The 24,168-nt window shown below is 37.1% G+C and overlaps 2 protein-coding genes across 6 annotated transcripts; one reads left to right on the top strand and one right to left on the bottom strand.

Annotated features, from left to right (window-relative positions):
• The first annotated feature begins 887 nt into the window (after positions 1–887).
• Positions 888–11,707, top strand: LOC145097735 (ARM repeat superfamily protein). 3 transcript variants are annotated; one of them, XM_079035376.1, is made up of 16 exons: positions 888–1,109; positions 1,215–1,382; positions 1,562–1,680; positions 1,754–1,930; positions 2,018–2,113; positions 2,188–2,305; positions 2,406–2,672; positions 2,758–2,859; positions 2,925–3,282; positions 3,376–3,489; positions 4,715–5,364; positions 5,447–5,643; positions 6,434–6,653; positions 6,746–6,865; positions 6,947–7,720; positions 8,471–11,707. In XM_079035376.1, the coding sequence occupies exons 2-16, from the start codon at positions 1,287–1,289 to the stop codon at positions 11,504–11,506; spliced, it is 6,444 nt and encodes a 2,147-aa protein (XP_078891502.1). In that variant the 5' UTR covers positions 888–1,109; positions 1,215–1,286; the 3' UTR covers positions 11,507–11,707. The 3 variants fall into 3 exon arrangements, with proteins under 3 accessions (XP_078891502.1, XP_078891501.1, XP_078891500.1); XM_079035375.1 differs by having other exon boundaries at positions 1,242–1,382; XM_079035374.1 differs by having other exon boundaries at positions 888–1,382.
• A 7,350-nt stretch (positions 11,708–19,057) lies between these two features.
• LOC145097737 (amino acid transporter AVT6A-like) lies at positions 19,058–21,594 on the bottom strand. Of its 3 annotated transcripts, none has more exons than XM_079035379.1 (6): positions 21,320–21,594; positions 21,163–21,249; positions 20,588–21,056; positions 20,339–20,491; positions 19,581–20,250; positions 19,058–19,404 (listed from the first exon to the last, which is right to left on the bottom strand). In XM_079035379.1, the coding sequence occupies exons 3-6, from the start codon at positions 21,018–21,020 to the stop codon at positions 19,263–19,265; spliced, it is 1,398 nt and encodes a 465-aa protein (XP_078891505.1). In that variant the 5' UTR covers positions 21,021–21,056; positions 21,163–21,249; positions 21,320–21,594; the 3' UTR covers positions 19,058–19,262. The 3 variants fall into 3 exon arrangements, with proteins under 3 accessions (XP_078891505.1, XP_078891504.1, XP_078891503.1); XM_079035378.1 differs by having other exon boundaries at positions 21,130–21,249; XM_079035377.1 differs by lacking the exon at positions 21,163–21,249 and having other exon boundaries at positions 21,320–21,591.
• Positions 21,595–24,168: the final 2,574 nt, after the last annotated feature.

Below are 24,168 nucleotides of genomic sequence, written 5' to 3' on the forward strand. Positions count from 1 at the left end.
AACACACATACACACACACACACCCCCATCCCCACCCCCACCCCCACAAACACACATACACACACATCCACAAACAAACACACACACCCACAAACACACACCCATCCCTACCCCCCACAAACATACATACACACATACCCACCCCCATAAACAAACACATACACACATACACCCAAAAACACACACCCCTCCCCCACCCACACAAACACACAAATACACACACCCACCTACCCACCCCCACCCACAACACACACACACACACCCACACACCCACACCTTCGCCCCTACAAATACACACAAACACACCCAACACCACTACCACAATCACTGACCTACAATCACCACCACCACTACCCCATCACCAGCAGCACCACCACCGCTTGTCATCACCACCACTATCGCTGCCACCCCACTGCCGCCGCCACCACCACCGTCGCCATCATCGACACCACCACTGCCCCCACCGTCCCCGCCCCCACCCTACCACCGCTACCATTTTCCAAAAATGAAAACGGATAGAAAAATACACATCTAAACACGTTTTTCTAATTTTCTAAAACTGAAAATGAAAAATGAATAAGTTTTAACTAAACAAATTTTCTAAATTTTCCAATGAAAACTGAAAATGGAAAACAAAAACTGAAAAGGAAAAACGAAAAACGAAAAATGAAAATTGTTTTTCCGTATCTAAACGCAACCTAAACTTTTTGGTTATATTTTTCAACAAAAATGGTAGATAAATGACATATTTGTTATTTTCTCCTGTAATTAAAAATGAGATAGTGTTTTATTTCTTCCTTTTCCAACCTGGCGAGTATAGAATACAGATGGAAATTGGGATATAGTTGGAAAGCATTAGAGATATTAAGGGTACATTTGGTAATTTGACGGTAAACGGCAAAGAATGAGATAGATGGTAGAGCTCTGCAGTCGTCATCAATGGTGAAAAAGGCTACAAATTTATAGTTGATTTTTGATTAAAATTATTTTTTCAAGCTTTCGAGATCACATGGACAGAGAGGAAGAAGAAGTTGCAGAGCTCCTGGAAACATAGAAGAATATATTGTAGGCGAAAGTTTGTGACCGTTTTGCTTTTAGGGCTTTTTCAGGTACTTCAGATTTATGACGAATTGGGGTTTTGTATGATATAGTATCGACTTCGTTTCTATAACTTATGCTTCCAATTCTGGTTTTAAACAACTTTGGATCATAAGTTTGATTATGAAGTGAAAACTGCTCAGTTGGAGTTAGAAGAAGTAGAGATTGATAACTAATTTTGGGGGAAGATGAAGGCGGGGAGTGCGGCGAAGCTTATTGTCGATGCACTGCTGCAACGGTTCCTTCCACTTGCGAGGCGTCGAATTGAAACAGCACAAGCACAGGTAAAGATATTCACTTACTCACTTATCATCTACATCTATGTTTAATTTCCGATTCCGAGTTTACAATTCGGATTTGTACAAGACGATCAGAGTTGATGTACGCTAGTTCTATCCACAAATTGACGTATTCTGTTGAAGTCGTGGCAATTGTTGATTAGATTGTGTTGTTGTATAAACAGGATGGACAATACCTTAGGCCCTCAGACCCTGCATACGAGCAAGTACTGGATTCTTTAGCAATGGTGGCACGACACACACCTGTACCTCTTCTAGAAGCACTACTTCGTTGGAGAGAAACGTGAGTCTCTAAACTCCATTGTTATTCTACATTTTTATGGAGTTTGATCATGTTATTTCTTGTCTGTTTTCAGTGAATCCCCAAAAGGTGCTAATGATGCATCTACATTCCAAAGAAAGCTTGCAGTGGAATGCATTTTCTGCTCAGCATGTATTCGATTTGTGGAATGTTGTCCACAAGAAGGACTTACAGAAAAACTCTGGATTGGACTTGAAAACTTTGTATTTGATTGGCTCATAAATGCTGACAGGTAATAACTAATAACTAATAACACCAAGTTCTCTCTAAAAACCTCCATTTTTCCCAATATATAAGCTGAAATTTTGTTTCTTTTCAGGGTTGTTAGTCAGATTGAATACCCTTCTTTGGTTGATTTGCGTGGACTCCTTCTAGATCTTGTTGCACAACTCTTAGGCGCTCTTTCACGTATAAGGTAAACTTACTACTTCTAATACAGGGTCTTTTTAGTAATTTAACAATGTTTATCTTTATCCTATCCCACAATAGGTTCAGTTCTGTAACTGAGCGTTTCTTCATGGAACTCAACACACGTCGAATTGACACTAGTGGTGCTCGAAGTGAAACACTTAGCATCATTAATGGAATGCGTTACTTAAAGCTCGGGGTATATAATAACTATATATGCTAAATACAACATTTTTTAAAAAAAAATTATTTTCTTTCTAGAAGCATATAATAATATACAGTGAATAATAATACATTAGGTGAAGACAGAGGGTGGTTTAAATGCATCAGCTTCCTTTGTGGCAAAAGCAAACCCTCTTAATCGGGTCCCACATAAAAGAAAGAGTGAACTTCACAATGCCCTTTGCAATATGCTTTCAAACATTTTAGCACCACTTGCAGATGGTGGTAAAGGTAACTGGCCGCCACCTGGCGTGGACCCCGCACTTACTCTTTGGTATGAAGCTGTTGCACGAATAAGAAGTCAACTCATGCAGTGGACAGATAAACAAAGCAAACATATAGCCGTAAGTAAATGCAAATTCCCCATATTACCCTTTTCTTACTTTACTATAAGTTTATAAGTTTATAAGTTTCTTGATTTATTATTAGGTGGCGTACCCTTTGGTGACTTTGCTTCTTTGTCTTGGTGATCCTGTTGTTTTCCTCAATAACTTTGGCCCTCATATGGAGCAACTTTACAAGCATCTAAGGGTAAAATCGTAATTTCAACATTTAGAGATAATTATAAGAGATTATTTAGAACATTGATTTTACAGGACAAGAACAACCGTTTCATGGCTCTGGATTGTCTCCACCGAGTTTTAAGATTTTATTTGAGTGTTCATGGGAATTCTCAACCGCCCAATCGCGTATGGGATTACCTGGACAGCGTGACAGCTCAGCTTTTGACAATTTTAAGGAAAGGAATGCTTACACAGGATGTCCAACATGATAAAGTTGTTGAGTTTTGTGTTACTATAGCAGAACATAACCTTGATTTTTCCATGAATCATGTGATATTGGAATTGTTAAAACAAGATAGTCCAAGTGAAGCAAAGGTTATTGGCCTTCGTGCCTTACTTGCAATCGCCATGTCACCAACAAGTCAACATGTTGGCTTGGAAATCCTTCATGGTAAATAATCAATCTTGAATCTTCAAATCCCATTTGTGAAATTTGGATCTTTTTTTGACTTTTTTTTTTTGTTGACTTGTGCTACTTTTGCAGCTCATGATATAGGGCATTATGTTCCAAAAGTCAAGGCTGCAATCGAGTCTATTTTGAGGTCATGTAATCGAGCTTATAGTCAAGCTCTTCTCACTTCTTCAAAGACCACGATAGGTAATCCAGTTCACAATCTACCATTTTTATGGCATTTAGGATCTGTTTGGTATGATGGAATGGAATTACTAAGGAATGGAATTAACAACGTAATGGAATGTGCAACTCAATGGAATCGATCATTACATTCCATTGTCATGTTTTGTTGGCTCAAAGGAATGGAATGAGTCATTCAAACATATTGTTTGTTATGCATAATCAGAAAACTAAATATCACTAAACTGATAAATAAATAAATGCTACTGTATATTATTAATCTAAATTTAAATCAAATAAACTAATAAAGATACATCTATATATAAATCACACATAAACATATCTCATACCATTTAAAACACATACTATATGTATTTCAAACCTTAATAAAGATTTATCTATTATTTAAAAAACTCTTTTTTTTTTTTTTTTTTTCAAAAATAAAAGTTAATTACCATAAAATATTAAAAAGAAATTAAATATCCTCCTACATTTCTTCCTACATATCCTCCTACCCATCTTAAATGATGACATGTGTCATATAAATGTATTAAAATATTATTACTTTCATTAAATATGACACATGTTATCATTTAAGATGGGTAGGAGGATATGTAGGAAGAAAATATAGGAGGATATTTAATTTCTAAATATTAAAATAGAAATATAAGTTACTTACCATAAAAATATTGCTGTTATTGAAGATTGGATTTTTGACATAAAAGTCCTTAATTTGTCAAAATGTGACGGTTTTGTCCTTGCGACGATTTTATGTGTTAATGCCTAAAGTGCGCCAAGTTTTTTTCACTTTTACCCTTAAGTTTACAAACCTTTTATGTTTTTACCCTGAGTATGTTTTCCAAATTTGACATGAAACTCCTTAAGTTTTTCAAATTTTGTTGGTTTCGTCCCTGTAAACCTACCATTACATGTAACAAGGGCAATAATGAAAAAAAAACTTGCAAAACTCTGGACATTAACAAAGTAAACAAACAAAAAAACCTAGAAAATTTGACAAACTTAAGTACTTTCATGTCAAAAGCCCTTAAAGATTCTACAAATAAAGAGTAATAATTCTAACTATAATATATCTATAGCATTCCATTCCTTCAAGGAATGAAAAGAGAAGGATTGCTCCACTCCATTCCCTCTTTGATTACTACATACCAAACATTACCTTAGTATCATACAACAACAGCACAACACATGCACTTCTGAGATGTAATAAATTTTTTACTTTTTACCTTAGATGCTGTGACCAAAGAAAAATCACAAGGGTATTTATTCCGCTCAGTTCTAAAATGCATACCCTACCTAATCGAAGAAGTGGGTCGAACCGATAAAATAACCGAAATAATCCCGCAACACGGAATCAGCATCGACCCGGGGGTCCGCGAAGAAGCGGTCCAAGTCCTCAACCGGATAGTCCGTTACCTCCCACACCGCCGCTTTGCAGTCATGCGTGGAATGTCAAACTTCATCCTCCAACTCCCAGACGAATTCCCTCTCTTGATCCAAACATCCCTCGGACGCCTTCTAGAACTCCTTCGGTTTTGGAGAGCTTGTTTGTCCGATGATAACAACATAGAAAAAAACAAAAACGACGATGAAAATGTTGTTGTGGTTTCGGATAATGCGAAAAAACAAAAAGGGTTTAAGAGATCTTCTTTTCATCCCGGTGAACAACCGATTGAATATCGCGCTTCGGAGATTGATGCGGTTGGGCTTATTTTTCTTAGCTCTGCTGATAGTCAGATTAGGCATACGGCTTTGGAGTTGTTGAGATGTGTGCGTGCTTTAAGGAATGATATAAGGAATTTGTCGTTGTATGAAAGATCGGATTTTTTGAAAGATGAAGCTGAACCCATTTTTATAATCGATGTTCTTGAAGAAAATGGGGTATGTAATATATAATATGTTCTTGTTCTACTTATGGTTTCTATTTTTGTGTAAAAATGTTTGATATGATATGATATGATAGGATGATATTGTTCAAAGCTGCTATTGGGATTCAGGGAGACCTTTTGATCTGAGAAGAGAATCTGATGTGGTGCCTCCAGATGCAACACTGCAGGCTATACTTTTTGAAAGCCCTGATAAGAACAGATGGGCCCGCTGTCTTAGTGAGCTTGTCAAATATGGTGCAGTGCTCTGTCCTCAGTCTGTTCAAGATGCAAAGTAATCAAAATTTTCTACCTTTTTTTTTAATATCAAATTGTTTTATGGAAAGTTTTCATAAAAGTTTTCAACCTTTTATTTAAAACCTGCTATATCACCATTAACGTTCAGACATTATTTTTTCAATAAAACCACTACGTTTTGTATCTACTTTTGGAAAAGCCATTGTGATTTAAAAATTATTATTACTACTATTATTAATTATTATTATTACAATTAATAACAATTATCTTTATTTCTAGTTTCGGTAGTTGTCAAGCTTTTTTTATAGATATGGTTCAACTATTTCAGTTACATTTTTCGTTTCTTACAAACGACTCAGTTTTTCAGTTTGTTTTTTTGGTTATGTTTTTCGGCGTTTTTTAAAATCATTCATTTTTTCAGTTTTCTCGGTTTTCCATTTTTGTTGTTTTCTATCAACAGCATGCCAACTGTTTGTTTCATTAAAGTAACTGCAGATTAAAAGATATAATGATTGTTATGGTCAAATGATATATGTTTAATAACTTATTAGATTAACACATGGTTAATGCAAAATATTAGTAAATGTCATACCTATTTTATCATTTAATCCAAACATGTAATAATATATATATAAACATACTATATGTATTTACTGTAGGTAGTCCTTAACCATAAGATGTGTCTTTTTTGCTTTAATGGAACAGTTGTCATGACACGATTAATAATAATAAATGAATCCAACAATTTTAGAACTTCAAACACTTGTTTTTAAAAGGAAAACAACCAAAAATTGAAATGTTGAGAAAACTGATATTTGTTTTGTCAGATTGGAAGTAATTCAACGCCTTGAACACATTACACCTGTTGAATTGGGGGGAAAGGCTCATCAATATCAAGAAGCAGACAGCAAATTAGATCAATGGCTCATGTATGCAATGTTTGCCTGTTCATGTCCACCTGGAAGAGAAGGAGCTGGTGCTGCAACCACACGTGATCTTTTCCATCTCATCTTCCCTTCACTAAAATCTGGCTCTGAAGCTCATGTTGTAAGCACCAAAGCCAATTTTTTTTTTTATCAATAATAAAAAATACAGTATATTCTCTTAAAACTAACTATTTTTCCTTTCTTGAATTTCAGCATGCAGCAACTATGGCTCTAGGGCATTCCCATTTAGAAGTGTGTGAAATAATGTTCAGTGAACTCGCTTCTTTCATGGACGAAATTTCCTTAGAAACAGATGGAAAATCAAAATGGAAGGTATCACCATTCACTAATCCACTTAATTCTAATATTTGAAAAAAAACTTAATATTTTATTTGTTTATTTAAATTGAAACAGAGTCAAAAGCTTCGGCGTGAAGAACTCCGAATCCGGATAGCAAACATATACAGAACCGTAGCCGAAAACATCTGGCCCGGAATGCTAAGCCGGAAACCGGTATTCCGACTCCACTACCTAAAATACATCGATGAAACCACAAGATTAATCTCAACTTCACCTCTGGAATCCTTTCAAGAAATGCAACCTCTTCGATACTCACTCGCGTGTGTCCTAAGATCTTTAGCCCCGGAATTTGTCGAATCAAAATCAGAGAAATTCGACCCGAAAACCCGAAAAAGATTATTCGATCTTCTTTTATCCTGGTGTGATGAATCGGGGTCCACATGGAGTCAAGATAGTGCAAGTGATTATAGACGTGAAGTGGAAAGGTATAAATCCAGTCAGCATTCTCGATCGAAAGATTCGATTGATAAGATTTCGTTTGATAAAGAAGTGACTGAACAAGTTGAGGCGATTCAATGGGCTTCAATGAATGCCATGGCTTCTTTGTTATATGGGCCTTGTTTTGATGATAATGCAAGGAAGATGAGTGGAAGGGTTATTTCTTGGATTAATAGTTTATTTATTGAGCCTGCTCCGCGGGCCCCGTTTGGGTATTCACCCGTTGACCCGAGAACTCCGTCTTATAATAAGTATGGGGGTGATGGTGGGAGAGGGGGTACGGGTCGGGATCGGAATCGAGGGGGTCATCTTAGGGTTTCACTTGCGAAAATGGCGTTGAAGAATCTTCTTCTTACGAATTTGGATTTGTTCCCTGCTTGCATTGATCAGGTTAGATAGATGTTTTTTTCTTGTATTGTAAAATGTTAACAGGCGGAATTGGAATTCGAGATTCCATTCCGTTGTGTGATTGGTTGCCAAATGGACGATTCAGTATATCATTGAATCCCATTTCATTTCCTGCCAACTAAATGCACAACAGATTCCAATTCCCTCAGATTCTACTATTCTAGGCATAATTTGTTCATGGATTCCAGTGGAACGTCGGAATTGGAATCGGAGATTCCAGTTTTGTGGCTTGTTTGGTTGCTAAATTGATGGAGTTCATTTGCATCGGATTTAAATTCCATGTTTGGTGGATTTTACCATTCTGGTGGAAGGAATTCAGTTTAATTCTTTCCTTCTTCTTAAAAGACCAAAGCAGCCGTCATTGTATATAAATAAAAGTAAAAATTATAAAAATATTCAAGTTCTATTATTGAATTCCATTTCATTCCCTGGTTTTTTAATTTTTTCTTTAACATGAGGGCATTTTGGTCTTTTATTATAAAAGAAAGAATGGAATTGAATTCCTTGCACCCTCCTTTAGGGGTAGTAATCCATTGAACGTTGAGTTTAAACTTTAAAGGATTCCGACACAATCGATTTACATCCAATGGAGTCCCTAATTCCAATTGTCAGAATCCAGAAACCAAACACGCCACAGAATGGAATCTCGGATTCCAATTCTGTCAGAATTCACAACCCAAACATCTTATATGTTACTTGTCTTGACTAAAAACGTCTTTTTTTCTCCTTCAGTGCTATTATTCCGATGCTGCCATAGCAGATGGCTACTTCAGTGTCCTAGCCGAAGTCTACATGCGCCAAGAAATCCCCAAATGTGAAATCCAAAGACTCCTCTCTCTAATCCTCTACAAAGTAGTTGACCCTTCCCGCCAAATCCGTGATGACGCCCTCCAAATGCTCGAAACCTTATCCGTTCGCGAATGGGCTGAAGACAAAATAGAAGGTTCCGGAAGCTACCGTGCAGCCGTCGTTGGCAACCTCCCCGATTCCTACCAACAATTCCAATACAAACTCTCTTGCAAACTCGCCAAAGACCACCCCGAACTCAGCCAACTCCTTTGTGAAGAAATCATGCAAAGACAACTCGATGCAGTTGACATCATCGCCCAACACCAAGTCCTCACTTGCATGGCTCCATGGATCGAAAATTTAAATTTTTGGAAATTAAAAGACTCCGGATGGAGCGAAAGGTTATTGAAAAGTCTTTATTATGTGACGTGGCGTCACGGGGATCAGTTTCCGGATGAAATCGAAAAGCTTTGGCGTACGATCGCCTCCAAACCCCGGAATATCCGCCCGGTTTTGGATTTCTTGATTACGAAGGGAATCGAGGATTGCGATTCCAACGCGTCGGCGGAAATAAGCGGTGCGTTCGCGACGTACTTTTCCGTTGCGAAGCGTGTGAGTTTGTATTTAGCGCGTATATGTCCGCAAGGGACGATCGATCATTTGGTGTATCAGTTGGCACAACGTATGTTGGAAGACAGTATGGAACCGGTGAGACCGACTGCTAATAAAAACGAACCAAACGGTTACGTTTTGGAATTTTCTCAGACGTCAGCGGTGGCACAGATGGCGGCGGTTTTGGACAACCAACCGCATATGTCACCACTATTGGTACGCGGCTCCCTGGACGGCCCGCTACGGAATACAAGCGGAAACTTGACCTGGAGAACGGGCCGGACACAGTCCGGCCCGTTGACTCCCATGGCGCCGGAAATGAACATTGTTCCCGTGACCGGCGGGCGGTCCGGGCAACTCATTCCGGCGCTGGTCAACATGTCCGGCCCGCTAATGGGCGTTCGAAGCTCAACCGGAAGCATGAGAAGCCGCCACGTGTCGCGTGATAGCGGCGATTATTTGATCGATACTCCGAATTCCGAAATCGACGGGTTGCATCCGCCCGGTGGGACCCACGGGGTGAACGCGAAAGAGCTTCATTCCGCGTTACAAGGACATCAACAGCATTCGTTGACTCATGCGGACATCGCGTTGATTTTGCTTGCGGAGATCGCATATGAGAATGACGAGGATTTTCGGGAGCATTTGCCGTTGCTTTTTCATGTCACGTTTGTTTCGATGGATAGCTCGGAAGACATCGTGTTGGAACATTGTCAGCATTTGCTCGTGAATTTATTGTACTCGTTAGCCGGCCGTCATTTGGAGCTGTACGATGTTGAAAACAACGATGGTGAAAACAAACAACAAGTCGTGAGTTTAATAAAATACGTCCAATCAAAACGCGGAAGCATGATGTGGGAGAATGAGGACCCGACACTTGTCAAAATCGAGCTCCCGAGTGCCGCTCTTTTATCCGCTTTAGTTCAAAGCATGGTGGATGCGATATTTTTCCAAGGCGATTTACGAGAAACTTGGGGGGCAGAAGCACTAAAATGGGCCATGGAATGCACGTCGCGCCACCTGTCATGTAGGTCCCACCAGATTTACCGGGCTTTACGTCCAGCTGTCACGAACGACGCGTGCGTCTCACTCCTTCGTTGCCTCCATAGATGCCTCGCGAACCCGGTCCCTTCGGTTTTAGGGTTTGTTATGGAAATTCTTTTGACTTTACAAGTTATGGTTGAGAATATGGAGCCCGAAAAGGTCATTTTATACCCGCAACTTTTTTGGGGATGTGTCGCGATGATGCATACGGATTTCGTCCATGTGTACTGCCAAGTCCTCGAGCTTTTCGCGCGTGTAATCGACCGGTTATCGTTCCGTGACCGCACTACCGAAAACGTCCTTCTCTCAAGCATGCCGCGAGACGAGCTCGATCACACCGTTTCTGATTCCGACTTCCGGACGGAATCACAATCCGGAAACGGAAACGGAAACGCGAAAGTCAAAGTCCCGGCGTTCGAAGGCGTCCAACCGCTCGTACTCAAAGGACTCATGTCAACCGTAAGCCACAGTGTCTCAATCGAGGTTCTTTCCCGGATAACAGTTCACTCATGTGATTCCATCTTCGGTGACCCCGAAACACGTCTTCTAATGCACATCATCGGATTACTTCCATGGCTATCTTTACAACTCACCCACGACACGCTTACCGAAAAATCCCGAAACGTATCGACAAATTTAGCGATTTGGTGTCGCGCAAAATCTTTAGACGGATTAGCGACGGTTTTCATCGCGTATTCACACGGCGAAATCAAAACAATCGATAACCTACTCGCGTGTGTCTCCCCGCTTTTATGCAACGAATGGCTACCGAAATATTCCGCTCTCGCATTCGGGCATCTTCTAAAGCTTCTAGAACGTGGGCCCGTTGAATACCAACGCGTTATTTTATTAATGATGAAGGCTTTACTACAACATACGCCCATGGATGCTGCACAAAGCCCTCATATGTACGCGATTGTGTCCCAATTAGTTGAAAGCACGCTTTGTTGGGAGGCTTTGAGTGTTCTAGAAGCTTTGTTACAAAGTTGCAGCTCGTTGACCGGGTCCCACAGTCATGATTCCGGGGTTTATGAAAACGGGCTTGGTGGTGGTGGGCCCGGGGTTGATGAAAAGGTGTTGTTTCCTCAATCGTCTTTTAAGGCGAGAAGTGGACCGTTGCAACAGGCGATGGGTTTGGGGTTGGGGTTGGGGTTCGGGGCAGGTGTGTCGGTTGGGGTGTCGGAATCGGGGATTCCGGCGAGGGAATTGGCGTTGCAGAATACGAAGTTGATACTTGGGAGAGTGCTTGATAATTGTGCACTTGGGAGGAGAAGGGATTATAAAAGATTGGTGCCTTTTGTGACTACTACTGGAAACCCTTGATTTTTTTTTTGGAAGTTGTATCTTGTTTATGATTTGTACATTGGTGAATGGATGGATGGGTTTTGTATATAATTGAAACTAGAAAAATAGTGATTTATGCTCATTTTGATTCGAGTTGTTTTTTACTATTTTTGTGTAATAAGTATTGTGTAAAATGATGTATTATTGTCAGCTTTGATCAATTATTATCTCATTCTGATATTTATCATAATAGTTTTAAAAATGCACGTCCAAGCTGAATTTTTACATGACATTTGGTATTAAATCTCTCTGCATTATCCTTATTTTTTTATTTTTTTATTATTTTTTTTAACAAATTGTCTCTTTCAGGTATAATGAATGTATTTTTAGTTTATTTTAGCATATAATGAATTTTCGTACTGTAATATATGTTGCATGTAGTATTATATTATAAGTTTAACTGATATTAAATTCAGTTTTTATGTTTTAAATTTAATTAAGAGCGTAATACTTTATTACTTCATGATAATGATAATTTAAGAACACACCACAATTTTGAATAATATTTTTCGAATAGAATTGTCAGCACACAAGCTACATAGTCGAATATTAAAAAAGTTTGTTAAATATTTGATTTAGAATATTTCTTATGATAATCAAATATAGGTTTTCCTGTAAAAGTAGAATGATGTGATATAGAATCACTTTGAGCGTGGAAGTCAAATAGAATTTATTTATTCGTCTTATTTTTGTTAGTTATAGTCATATATATCTTTTGAGATATAGATTTATGAAAAACAATCCGTTCATACAAAAAAATGTCCAAGACTTGCTAAGATTTCTTCATAAAAATATTTATTATTCATGTAGCGAAGAAAAAATATATATAAATGACTATGTCTCTCCGAACCAATAACTAATGAAGGTACTCTTAGCTTGAGGTTGTTTATTATATTCTATTAGATCCCTTCATTTTTTTAATGAGTAGTAATATAAATAGTTCGTGATGAAGCTCGAATAGAAAATATAGATTAATTTATCAAGGACAATGATCTAGGGTTGATGTCACTCAATAAATTTGAAATTGGCTACTAATCCAAATAATTTGGTAAAGAAGACGCATACCAAAATTATAAATTACATATTTGGTCTATGTGGTTTACTCAAATTCATACATTTGGTCATACTATTGGATTTTTGACATGGCTGTCCCTGTGATTTACGTTTGTTACATCGATGGTTCTTGAGGCTAACTTTGTCTACTTACATTCGTTAAACCCATTTGAAAAAAACAATTTGCCCTTATTGTTATTATTTTGGTACTTATTATAAGCAATGACCATTTATGTAATTTTTCTGGAAAGTTGATTAGAGAAGCCCTAAAGTCTTAGCTTCCTAACGTTCATTTGCCCGTCTCCACTTTTCACACCACGATCGTCCCAGCTCATTGGTGTAGGAATCATAATATCAAGGATGATATCAACATCCTAAATGGATTTATAACCTCAGTGCTGTAATCAAAAGATTTGTGTCGGAGTCTAAATGTCTACGTAACAATTGAAATCGAAATGTCAGAATAAAAATCTAATCATGTCGTTTGTAAGAGATGATCGAGTTGAAGTTCCAAGCACTGAAAAAAAGGGTTCAAATAATGTTTACTACTTTGCCAATATCATCTCTAATTTAATTGATCGACAGTAATATCGTGTCCTAAATAAAGATGATTACGATCTGATCCAGAAGCAGTGGAGTAAATTAGGTTAACTCCTCCTAAAATTTTGGTGAGTGACTTTTTTGTGGGAGATATCGTAGACGAAAACCAAATGGATGGGTAGGATTTTGCAGATAATATGCGAATTTTTTTTTTGTATATTTTCAGTATCCAAGGAAAGAAATTTATTCCAATTGGAACTATTGAGGGTCCACCAATAATGGGACAATGATGTCTGAATTTATTTGGATTTATTCGAATATATAGTCTACGAAAAACATTAAAAAAACCATAAATATTAAATATCATTAAATAAAAACAGAAAACAAAATGTCAAAAAGATAAAAAAAATATCAAATTGTTTAAATTATATATATATATATATATATATATATATATATATACACACACACACACACACAAAATTACTGTGACATCCCCAAAATCTCGGCCAGAAAAGACCGATTTTCATTTATGCTTTTAAAATAATTTCAGAGTAAATCCTTTTGATTTGAAAGAGTTGCGGAATTTGTTCCCAAAAACAAAACATGATAAAACAATGTTTACCAAAGCATTTCATAAAAGAAATGTATTTTCATTATATAATCAAAACTCGGGGTGTCATGTTCCGATACAGACCAATAAGCATAAACGATAACATTACAAGTCATTCAACAAATATATACATATACAGACTTGTAAACAAAACAACTTGATGGTTCATCCATCTTATGCCCTCGCGCCACTTCCTGTAATACAAATAAAACTGAGTGGGTCAGGCTTGGGAGCCTGGTGAGCATATAGGGTTTTCAACCCACAATAAATAATTATATTTAATTTCCACCAACCAACAATAACCCAATTACCCATTCCCGTTATTCTCACTTTATGTCCCTAAGACAACTAACATAAGGGACCTAGTCTAAGAATATTTCATCGGGGCGACAACACATGCTTCGGGGGTTCCTCAACAATATAAGTCAAATAAGGCAATCATGAGGGGGATGGAGTACAGCGAATGAACACCCAAGTTCATTAACACCTACAGGTGGCGAACCTGCTAGCGTTCCACAAGACTGTCTAGAAAAGTCTGTGGTCGTCATCTAAACTCCGCTAGATGACTAAATCAAACAACAACGAGGCGTCTCATCTGTTTATTACACACCAACTAATCTACCCATGTTCTACCCAACATATTAGTAGATAAAAATATAGATAGTTTAAAAACCTGTATAGCATGCTTTAATCAATACATATTTCACATAACAGATGAGGCACACACACATAACACGTATTTCATAGAGAATAAATCATATCTATGAGATAGAAGAAAGTGAATATACATTCACACATATAACACAAAATATACACATAACACAGATTTCGTATAAAATACCTTGTAATTATGCGTTAGAAGAAAGTAACTACACACTCACACATATAAACAACAATATACTTAATACACTTAAACCATACTTGTATTATTATCGTGTTTATGAAGGGTAGTATACACTCACCTGATCAGAAGATGATCGGACAGCACTACGGCTTACAGAAGTAGTAATCCTTAGCAGATCTGTAAGATCTCTACAAAAATCGAACTTCTCGCGGACAGAGCTTCGGCTCGGAATCGCACTTCTCGGGATCTTCGGGATCTCGGGACTTGCTTCGGGGCTCGAGAATATTACCGGGGCTTCGGGGTACTTCTGGCACGCAAATCGAGGTAAAACGGGAGAGAGAAGAGAGAAAGATAGCAAAGGAGTCCGCTGCCTTCGGATCCTATTTATAGAGGCTGGAACCTCGGAGTACGCGGGGCGTACGCCTCAGATCGTCATGGCTTACGTATCCGAAATACTCGAGTGCGAATGTCGACATACCTCGGTGTACGCGGGGCGTACTTCGGATGAGTCCGATGAATCGTCTTCGGATAATACCGAGATTTAATAATTAAATTTAATTATTAATTATTTAATAAACTTCGAAAATTCATATCTTCTTCATACGAACTCCGTTTTCGACGTTCTTTATATCCACGCGAACGTGAGACTACGCTCTACAACTTTCGTTTAGACTCCGTCGGCTAATTTTGACTTTATTTTTATTAATTATTTTTAGTAGGCCGGGACAGAAAAACTTCGTTATAAATTCATAACTTCTTCGTTTAACGTCCGTTCTCGCCTAACTTTCATCGCTTCGATACCAACAACGAGATCTTCGATTCTCGTTTAGATCGATTCGACTAAAAACCGCTCAATCTCAAAACGAGTATTTCGGGCTGCATACCGCTAAGTCGAAACTTCAGAAAATCATAACTTCCTCATACGAAGTCAGATTCTGACGCTCTTTATATATTCGGAAACCTCGTTTCAACTACTACAACATTATCCAAAGATATCAAGTTTATTTTACACTTAAATTTTGACGCTCATTTTATTCTTAATTAATCAAATAACATAATTAAGCAATTAAGCACAAAACACATAATACTCAAATAATATACTTCTATTATTTCAAAATGGGTTACAAAGGTTAACCTAGACTATTACATCAACGAAAATGCCTAGCCTGGAAACGCGGGCGTTACAATTACACAAAAATTCCTTGAGGTTTGTAGTATATTGCAAATTTGGTACAAGGACAAAATGATATTTTTCATCAAAATCTAACATCTGAAAAGTTAGATTCAATTGCAGGAGGACATTTCATGTAATTTTGCAAACTAAAGGGACCAGGCGGCGTGACGTTTTCCTTGAAAGTTAAAAACAATTATAAGCACAGTTTAAAACATTGTATTAGAAATATCTATAAGAAAAAATATCATAAAAATATTTTAAGAAATAATAAAATTTTTAATAAATTTGTAAAAAAAATTGTTCACATTTAGACTACTTTCATTTTTGTACACATTTGATCATTTAACTTGTTAAATGTGTTCAAATATTGCCATTGTCACCTGCTATAGCAACTAACAATGGTAATATAAGAACATATTTAATAAGTTAAATGGTCAAATGTATACAAAAAATTTTGTCTAAACGTGAACAAAACGAAAAGATAATTACCGTGACAAGTCATTTTCCCTAATGTTTTTGACCAAGATATGTGTTAAGTTTCCATTATTTCTGTTTTGTCCTTGTTTTCTTTTTAACAGAGACAATGTGGTTTGTTGGTAATGCTTTTGCCCACAAAACTATTAAGCTTCGTTGACTTGTTTGTGTCCGATTTTCCATTTTTTATTTTTCTATATTACCCTTTTAAGTAACTATCCTTTATTCTATTCTATTAGAACTCTTTTCTTTTTTTAATGAGTTGTAATGTAAATAGTTCATAATGGAGCTTGATAAGAAAGTATAGATTAATTTCTCAAGGGCAATGATCTAGGGTTACTACCACTCAATAAATTTGAACTTAAAAGTATAAATTAATTTCTCAAAGGGCAATGATCTAGGATTTTGCACTTGGCTACTAATCCAAATAATTTGGTAAAAAAGATGCGTACCAAATTTATAAATTACATATTTGGTCTATGTGGTTTACTCAAATTCATACATTTGGTCCTACTATTGGATTTTTGACATGGGTGTCCTTGTGATTTGCATTTGTTGCATCGATGGTACTTGAGGCTAATTTTACCTACTTACAGTCATTAAACCCATTTGAAAAGACCAAATTTCTCTTTTTGTTATTATTTTAGCATTTATTATAAGCCAGTGACCATTTATGTATTTATGTAATTACTGGAACAACTTCCCTAACGTTCATTTTCTCATCTCCATTTTCCACAACACCATCGTCCCTACTTCTTGGTGTCAGAATCATAATATCAAGGATGAAATCAACATCCTAAATAAGTTATAACCTTAGTACCATAATCAAAAGGTCTGTGTCGGAATACAAACGTCTATGTAAAAATTAAAATCGAAATATTAGAATCAAAATCTAGTCATATTGCTTGTAAGAGACGATGGAGTTGAAGTTCCTGAAAAAGGGTTCAGATAATCTTTACTACTTTGGAAATATCATATCTAATTTAATTGATCGATGATTCATCGTTAAATTTTGGTGAATGACTTTTTTATGGGAGATATCGTAGACGAAAACCATATGGATGGGTAGGATTTTGCAGATAATATCAACAAAATTCTTGGTATATTTTAATAGTCAAGGAAAGAAATTTTTTCTCATTGGAACTGTTAAGAGTCCACCAATAATGGAACAATGATTAATTTATTCGAATATATAGTCTACGACATTGCTTATAGTGTGAAGATTTCGAGCGTGCTTTTTGTAATGTTTGTGACCAGGATATGTGTTAAGTTTCCATTATTTTTGTTTTGTCCTTGTTTTCTTTTTACTAGAAACAATGTGGTTTGTTGGTAATGCTTTTGAGCACAAAACTAATAAGCTTCCTTGCATTGGTTGTGTCCGGTTTTCTATTTTTCATTTTTCCTTGGATTGCTTGTGTGCTTTGTTGGGAGCTAATGACGTGGAACTTGGAACATGTAGATTACTTATTGTGGCTAACGGTATAGTAGTTGGGGGGGGGGGGGGGGGGGGGGGGGGTTGTTTGGGATAGCACTAAAAAGTCCTTTTTAGAAAATGACTTTTTGATTTATGTATTTTTCAAAAGAAAGTTTTAAAATGTATTTGTATAAACTTTTGAGGGTGCAAAGGGAAAAAAGTCAAAAGTTGGTAAAAGTTACATATTCGTGCCTTCTTAACCACCTCATTTTTTTTCTTCTCAAAAAGTCAATTTAAAAGATATTTTGAAGTTACCAAACAACTTTTTAACTTTTAACTTTTTAAAAAGCCGAAAGTCCAACAAGTCATTTCAAAAGGAAAGCCAAACACCTTCTAGGTATGATGTTAGAATGAATTTCATTTCAAATAAAAATCTGATGCAAGTTAAGAGATTGTATTATGGTTTGGTATTATGTATAGTCTTTGTTGCGAGAAAATAACTAGTGATGTTAATAGTTAGAGTTTGGGGATGGTTATGGTTGTGGTATTGGCAAGGTTCTAAAAAGCTTTTTATGGCTTTGACATGGCACGCCATGACTCAAAGTCTTGTATTTGATGTCACTCTTTAGCAAAATTTCTTCTTAAGTCTAGATAAAAATGAATAATAGTAGAAAAAATATATAGAATTACTAATTATACAAACTTGTTGCCTTAAATCATGCTTTAAAAACAACGTGACTCGCTATGGCTCGTAAAAACTTAAGACTTGACATTGTTACCAATTCACACCTAACGTTATTTAGAACCTTGAGTACCGGTGGTGATTATAGTTGTAATTAGTATAGTGATTAGTTCTAATTATTAGATAATAAGCAAATACAAAAATGATAAATACAATGGCAAATTTGTCATATTATAAAAAGTAAGCGTTGCTGTTAGTTTAAACGCCTTAGGGACCACCCATGTAACAAATGCAAACCACATGGGCCAGCCATGTCAGAATACCTATAGTAGAAGCATGTAACAAATGCAAACCACATGGGCCAGCCATGTCAGAATACCTATAGTAGAAGCAAATGTATGAATTTGGGAAAACCACAAGGACCAAAAGTGATTTACTCAAAAACTAAAATATAAGAGCGTTTTTTTTTTGGGACATCTATAGACGTTATAAAAAGAAAACGAATACACTCTAAACATTATACTTTGAGTAAAATAAAATTGTGGAATGTGCTTGAGAGGAAACACTTCACTAAAAATTATACCATTTTACAAATAATGTCATGGGTAGGATATAAGCCTAATTAGGCATTCTTAGAGATTATATGGTTGTTTTTCCGCTTATTGTTTTGGCAGACAGAAATATGGGAGGACTAGTTGATTTCTAAGTATATGCCAAATACATTAATACCCTCATCTTCTCGGAAAAAAAAATGCATTTGCACATATTATTATGTAACACGAAGTCGAATTTTAAATGTAGTGAAAGGAAAACATGATATAGAAACACATCTTACAAGATAAACAACAATCGAAAACACAAGCACACATCTATACAACTCAAAACACGAATGACTCGAGTTCTATCTTCACAAAAATAAAACTATCTCCAAACAACACCCATCATTCGCGTGTCGATCCACCATTCCTCTTGAACAAAGCCAATGCGTCACTATAAACCGCCACCACATTCGAGAAAACCGCAAGCACAATCATGAAAACACACAAAATCTTATCCCTCTTGCTCGCAATTCCATATCGATCCCTAAAATTCCAAACAAAATTCAATCAAAATCCCACCTTTCAATCATAACAACAATACACACATCGGATTTGCATTAGTTTTATTCAATAAAAACCTATTATCATAAATATTTTAAGTTTAAATATAATTAGAGTAAATTGAAATATTAATGAATAATTTAATAAAATTCAACTTACCCGAGAGTGATTGCAGAGGGAAAAATAAACCCAATGCAAACAGCCGCCGTTGCACCGGTGAATTGAAAAGCATCCCAAATGCTCGGAATAAAATTCGCCCCCAAAAAGATGACACCAATTAGGGCAACCGTGATTGACACAAACCTTAAATTATCAGAAACTAGTGGGCCCTTACGTGGGAATAGCAATCCATCTAAATTCAATCTTAATGGAAAAAACACGATTGGGAAAACAAGCATCAAATGGAGTGCATAACTAACGCGAACAGCATCATTAAGCAACGAACTATACGGGATTCCAAGATTTGTGTCGAAGTTTGCAAGAACATCATCGAGGGTTTCATCACCAAATAATAAGAACCCGAAGAGACTCGTCATCACGTATACAGATGAACATAGGATTAGTGATGTTCGAACAACTGCTTTTATTTGAGTATTGTCTTCAAGTTCGTTATCGATGGAGTGAACATTGTAATGGCAGATGTAAGCAGTGACAAGAACAGGGACAACTGTGAAGAGATTGAAGGCGGATGTGAAATCAACTATATCGGGGAACAATTTGGGCATCGAGATGCTTCCGGTTATCAATTTGAAGAATGTAATTCCTGCTGTGATCACAAGGAATACAACTGCTAGTGCTACAGATAATGCGGAGGTGTAGCTCAATGAATCTGCACACCAAGTGTTCGATAAAATGTCAGGGCTTTTTATCTGTTGCACACCAAGTGTTTGATAAAATGTTTGAATAAAAAGACTAACCGATGCGCTTTAGACTTGCCAATGGTGCAAAAACTCCAAGGGTGGTGACAGTAAGTACAAAGAAACGACCATTCCACCATTGAACTCCAAACCATCCTTCTAGAACTCCGGAATGATGGATTCCATCGGAAGTTGTTCCCGAAAGCACATCACCTAAGGAACATAATCCAAACCGGAATCAAAATCAAAATCAAGTTCTACGTATATCTCGTAAATCTTGTGATATATTTGATTGAATCATATTCATACCGATGATAATCATGTAGACAACAAGAACACCGATGTTATTAACCATGACACAAACTTGCAACAACATTCGACCAATACTTCCAAAGGCGTCTTCCATAACACCTCCATAAGAAACCGATTTTCCAGCCCTAGTGAATCGAACCAACAGATCGATGGAAGCATCGGTCAAGAATGCCATGAAGATTATCAAAGCAATTCCAGGAATAAGTCCTAAAACCTTCATAGTTGCAGGTAAAGCCATGATTCCAGCACCCACGATTGTGGTTGATAGATTGAACACCGCACCAGGAAAAGAAGCGCCATTGAATTCATCAAAACCTTGTTCTTCACCTTTCTGGGTCGGCAACAATGGTGATTTCTCATCGACCAATGATTGTTTGTTGTTCTTTCTCGATCTCTTTTCTTTCAGAGGTTTTCCATTCACAATCGTCATCTTCCGATGTGTATTTGAGAAACCCCAAGTTTATTCCTGAAATTGAATTCATTGAATTCAAATTACAAGCTTCAGAATCGATTAATTACTAGAAAGCAAAGAAACCTACGCGTTATGAACTCATTTAATCAAAACAAATTACTTGAATTACAAAACCCCCAATTCATTCCTGGAAATGAATCCAAATTACAAGCTTCAGAATCGATTAATTACTCGAAACCAAAGAACCCTACATGATACAATTATTTGGATTACAAAACCCCCAATCCAAAAATCAGAATTAGAAGTCAAAACCGTACCTTAAAATCGATTAACACCAACCAAACAATTTGGATAGATGCAGATACGCAGGGATACGGGTCTGAATTTCTCAACCCCAGAAAATTAGCTTGGTCAATATCGGATTACGGCAGTCGATGAAAGAAAAATTGATGGCTGGGGATTTATTTCCATCAAATTATCGAGTGTGTTTATATAGAGACGAAGGAGTTACAGTAGTATACGCAAGGTTACACAAAAACAGTAGAATTATAAGTGCGATTTGGGGATATACGAACTGACAGGGGGGTTATGAAGGGTATAAAGTGAAATTGAGTTGGAATTACTGTGAGAATTATGAATTTGGTTGACGTAATCGGGAGAACGCCGTCCACGGATGTCGCTATCGAGAGTTTTTGTCGTGAACGCTGACGATGATGAAGATCCCCAAAACCCCATTATCATGTGATCTTGATTCTTTAGGAGGGACAAAGATGAAATGTTTTTCACAGTGGGTTAAAACTGAAAACCATCGATCTTCTCCTGGTTTTTCGAAAAAATATATACTTGTTCTTTCAAACGTGACGAACTATCAGGACATTTTCTTTTATCAAACTTGCTATTTTCGATAAAACTAACTATGTTAGATAAAAGCAATCCAAATTCAACGGTAATAATAATGTTTTTTTTTTTTTTTGAAACGGTAAATGAATGAAGTAGAAGCCTACTCGTAATATTTTAAAAAGAATTCCTAGGTTCGAGCTCCTTTGGTACGTGATAGTTGCTAGCCGATGGTTTTATAAATAAGGAAATTGAGTAACTTAACCTTTTTTTAGTGTACTTTTGAAAAAAAAGTAACTTATTTAAATTGTATCTTGCAAAATAACATTTTTATTTGGAATGAGAAATTTCGGAAACAATTTCAGACTCCATATTTGCTGGGTGGACCCATCAAGTATCCTCCGAAATGCCCATTTCGGAGTAACAATACGTATTCCAGACTTCGATTTTCAAATTTATTTTCCGAATTATATTCCGATAAATTTTGTATCTCGATTTACAAATGCATTCCGACTTTTCGATTCCAATCTCCGACACACTCTCCAACATTGTACACACTATGACTTTCCGATTCTGATCTCCGACACGCATTCCGAACTCCGACTTAAGATATGGAACACGATCACGATGATCCGGTTGTTTTACGGGTAAGTCATTTACTCTTATACCTTTATTACTTTAGTTTTAAGATTTTTTGTTTATGGAACTTCCTTCGGAATGCAAATAACACCTCCAGAATAAACTGACCATGTTCCAGAGTAGCAATACATTTTGATAGTGCATTAGGATATCATGTTATTATACATCGGAAATTAGTATTTCAGAACAAAAAATTGTCTCCCGGAATTCGAGGAACTAGTTCAGAACACGAAGAACGTGTCCAGAGTGTTAAGGACATGATCCAGAATGGTCGTCACTGTTCGTTCCGGGGTTGGTTAATAAGAAGTTTTCTATTTGCAGCACGACAACGTTTTTGATGTATCTATTACACTGTCTTGTAAACCCAAACTTTGTGCGGATATTATTAGGGCAATCAAAGACAGACCAACATGTGAGACTACGTTTTAGAATTCATGTTTTGGGAGGTGGTTAGATAATCCTAAGGTAGATGGGGATCTTCTACTTTTACATTACGTGTTTTTGCCACGAATTTATCACGAACCCCCGAAACGAAGTAGATGAAATGATTTTTGAGATTAGGGGTTACGAGTTGTCTTACGGGAAGAAATTTTTTTGTCTTGTCACCGACTTCCACTTTGGTGACTATTTTCTTGCGTTTGGTTCTAGCGACGCCTTCCTTTCCCGTGTGTTTCCTATGATCGCGATGTAACATCCCAAGTTCGGAAGCAAGAAGTTGGAGGGTGCTAAGTGTAAATTAAGGAAGCTACTCAACGAGTAGGTATGCTACTTATCGAGTCGGAGTGGGATTGATCGCGGGTTTAAGTGGCCAACTCGCCGAGTCAGTTGTTTGGACTCGACGAGTTGGTGCTGAAGATAGAAAACCCTAATCTCAAGGGTTTCATCCTATTTAAAGGACTTTATGTCCTTCCCCCAGCCTCCTAATCCCCCTGAGAGTTCCAGAAACCCTAATTTTTGTGTGAGGCTTCATTGTTGAGGAGATTGGAGCTTGGAAGAGGCATTTGGTGGAAAGAGCTTGAGGAATTAGGGGCTAGCATCAAGGGGCTTGTGTAGATCCGGGATCTACCTCAGTTGGAGCTTATATTGGAGGTAATAATCTGTTGCTTTGGCTCTTTTGCATCTAGATCTATTATCATTTGAGATTTGGGGCACTTTTGGTATGATTGAGAGTTATTTCGAGTTAGAGGCTTATATATGAGGTTGCTACTTCAGATCTAGACTCGTGATGGTCCAAAATGTCATAAAGCTTCATTATTTAAGTTGTTGGTGAAGCCCCTTTTTCTAAAACCCAAGCCCTAGTATGTTTTGGGCCTATATCTCCTAGGTTTCACGTAAAGTTTGCAACTTTATGTGAGGGTTAGATTGTAGAAGGGTGGATCTATGGATTGGAGCCCCTGCATGGCTCGAAAAGCTTCTGAATGGATTGAGAACTGGAGAGACTCGGCGAGTCACATGGGTGTACTCGACGAGTTGTATGAACATGTGCATGGACTCGACGAGTTGGAAGAACAACTCGGCGAGTTTGTTGAAGATTGCCTTGGACTCGGCGAGTCTGTTCTTGGACTCGGCGAGTCTGGTCGCAGACCCCAACCTCTTTTAGTTAAAGCCTTGGATTAAGTGAGTCAGCCGGAGACTCAGTGAGTCAGACATGATGGGACTCAGAGATCGTTGGACTCGGTGAGTCTTGGGG

The sequence above is a fragment of the Lactuca serriola genome, chromosome 4, assembly GCF_051521515.1.
Source record: "Lactuca serriola cultivar US96UC23 chromosome 4, Lser_US96UC23_V15, whole genome shotgun sequence".
NCBI lineage: Eukaryota > Viridiplantae > Streptophyta > Magnoliopsida > Asterales > Asteraceae > Lactuca > Lactuca serriola.

Bases quoted from the DNA above. Each gene is read 5' to 3' on its own strand.
- LOC145097735 (XM_079035374.1), top strand. From the start codon at position 1,287: ATGAAGGCGGGGAGTGCGGCGAAGCTTATTGTCGATGCACTGCTGCAA. The intron at 3,283-3,375 runs GTAAATAATCAA...CTACTTTTGCAG, and splicing joins TGGCTTGGAAATCCTTCATG to CTCATGATATAGGGCATTAT. The intron at 6,866-6,946 runs GTATCACCATTC...AAATTGAAACAG, and splicing joins ATGGAAAATCAAAATGGAAG to AGTCAAAAGCTTCGGCGTGA.
- LOC145097737 (XM_079035379.1), bottom strand. From the start codon at position 21,020: ATGACGATTGTGAATGGAAAACCTCTGAAAGAAAAGAGATCGAGAAAG. The intron at 20,492-20,587 runs GTATGAATATGA...TATGTTCCTTAG, and splicing joins TGTCTACATGATTATCATCG to GTGATGTGCTTTCGGGAACA. The intron at 19,405-19,580 runs GTAAGTTGAATT...TTGGAATTTTAG, and splicing joins CCCTCTGCAATCACTCTCGG to GGATCGATATGGAATTGCGA.